This window comes from Sphaeroforma arctica (genome assembly GCF_001186125.1).
Source record: "Sphaeroforma arctica JP610 unplaced genomic scaffold supercont1.3563, whole genome shotgun sequence".
Lineage (NCBI taxonomy): Eukaryota > Ichthyosporea > Ichthyophonida > Sphaeroforma > Sphaeroforma arctica.
The window spans coordinates 2,787-3,300 of record NW_014036995.1 but is presented as its reverse complement, the minus strand read 5'-3'; the positions used below and the strand labels follow the sequence as shown (position 1 = coordinate 3,300).

General features: G+C 45.1%; 1 protein-coding gene across 1 annotated transcript; it reads right to left on the bottom strand.

Moving 5' to 3' along the window:
- Positions 1-15: 15 nt before the first annotated feature.
- On the bottom strand, positions 16-261 carry SARC_13662 (hypothetical protein; the record flags this gene model as incomplete). The annotated part of the gene is made up of 1 exon (XM_014292208.1): positions 16-261. A coding segment is annotated over one exon (246 nt), but the record flags the coding sequence as incomplete, so codon positions are not given.
- Between the last annotated feature and the right edge of the window lie 253 nt (positions 262-514).

The window sequence follows — 514 nt, the reverse complement described above, 5'->3', positions numbered from 1 at the left end:
ACGTATACGAAATACCAGTTGTGACTGCTCCTCGTTGCTATCATAGTAGTACTGGGTGTGTGAGCGCTCATATAGATTGAGGGAGTCATGCGGAGAGATGCCTTTTCCGGCAGAAACGATCATGGAATCCAGATTGCCACTGCTCCCATTGACACTGCTGTCACGACTCACGAGCAGTCTATTTTTAGAATGAATCTGATTGATGTTGCCTGTACTCGCCGCGGACGAGGCCTCCAGTATGCTCAGTTGCTGCTGAGACAGCTGTAATTGCGGTGAATGATATACGGATTAGGATCCAACGGAAAATGGCACAGAAGAGAATCGGATAATCTAAGCAAGAAACACTACACAGTGAATGATGTAGTCACATCCAAAGTAACGACAAGAATCCGTCAGCACAGGCGCACCCACAAGCCTATAAATGAACATGCATTGTACACGCACAAATTCCCAACAACAACAAATAAATAAATACCGAAACCAGTAAATCCATGAAGAGAAGTCACCTCTTGGT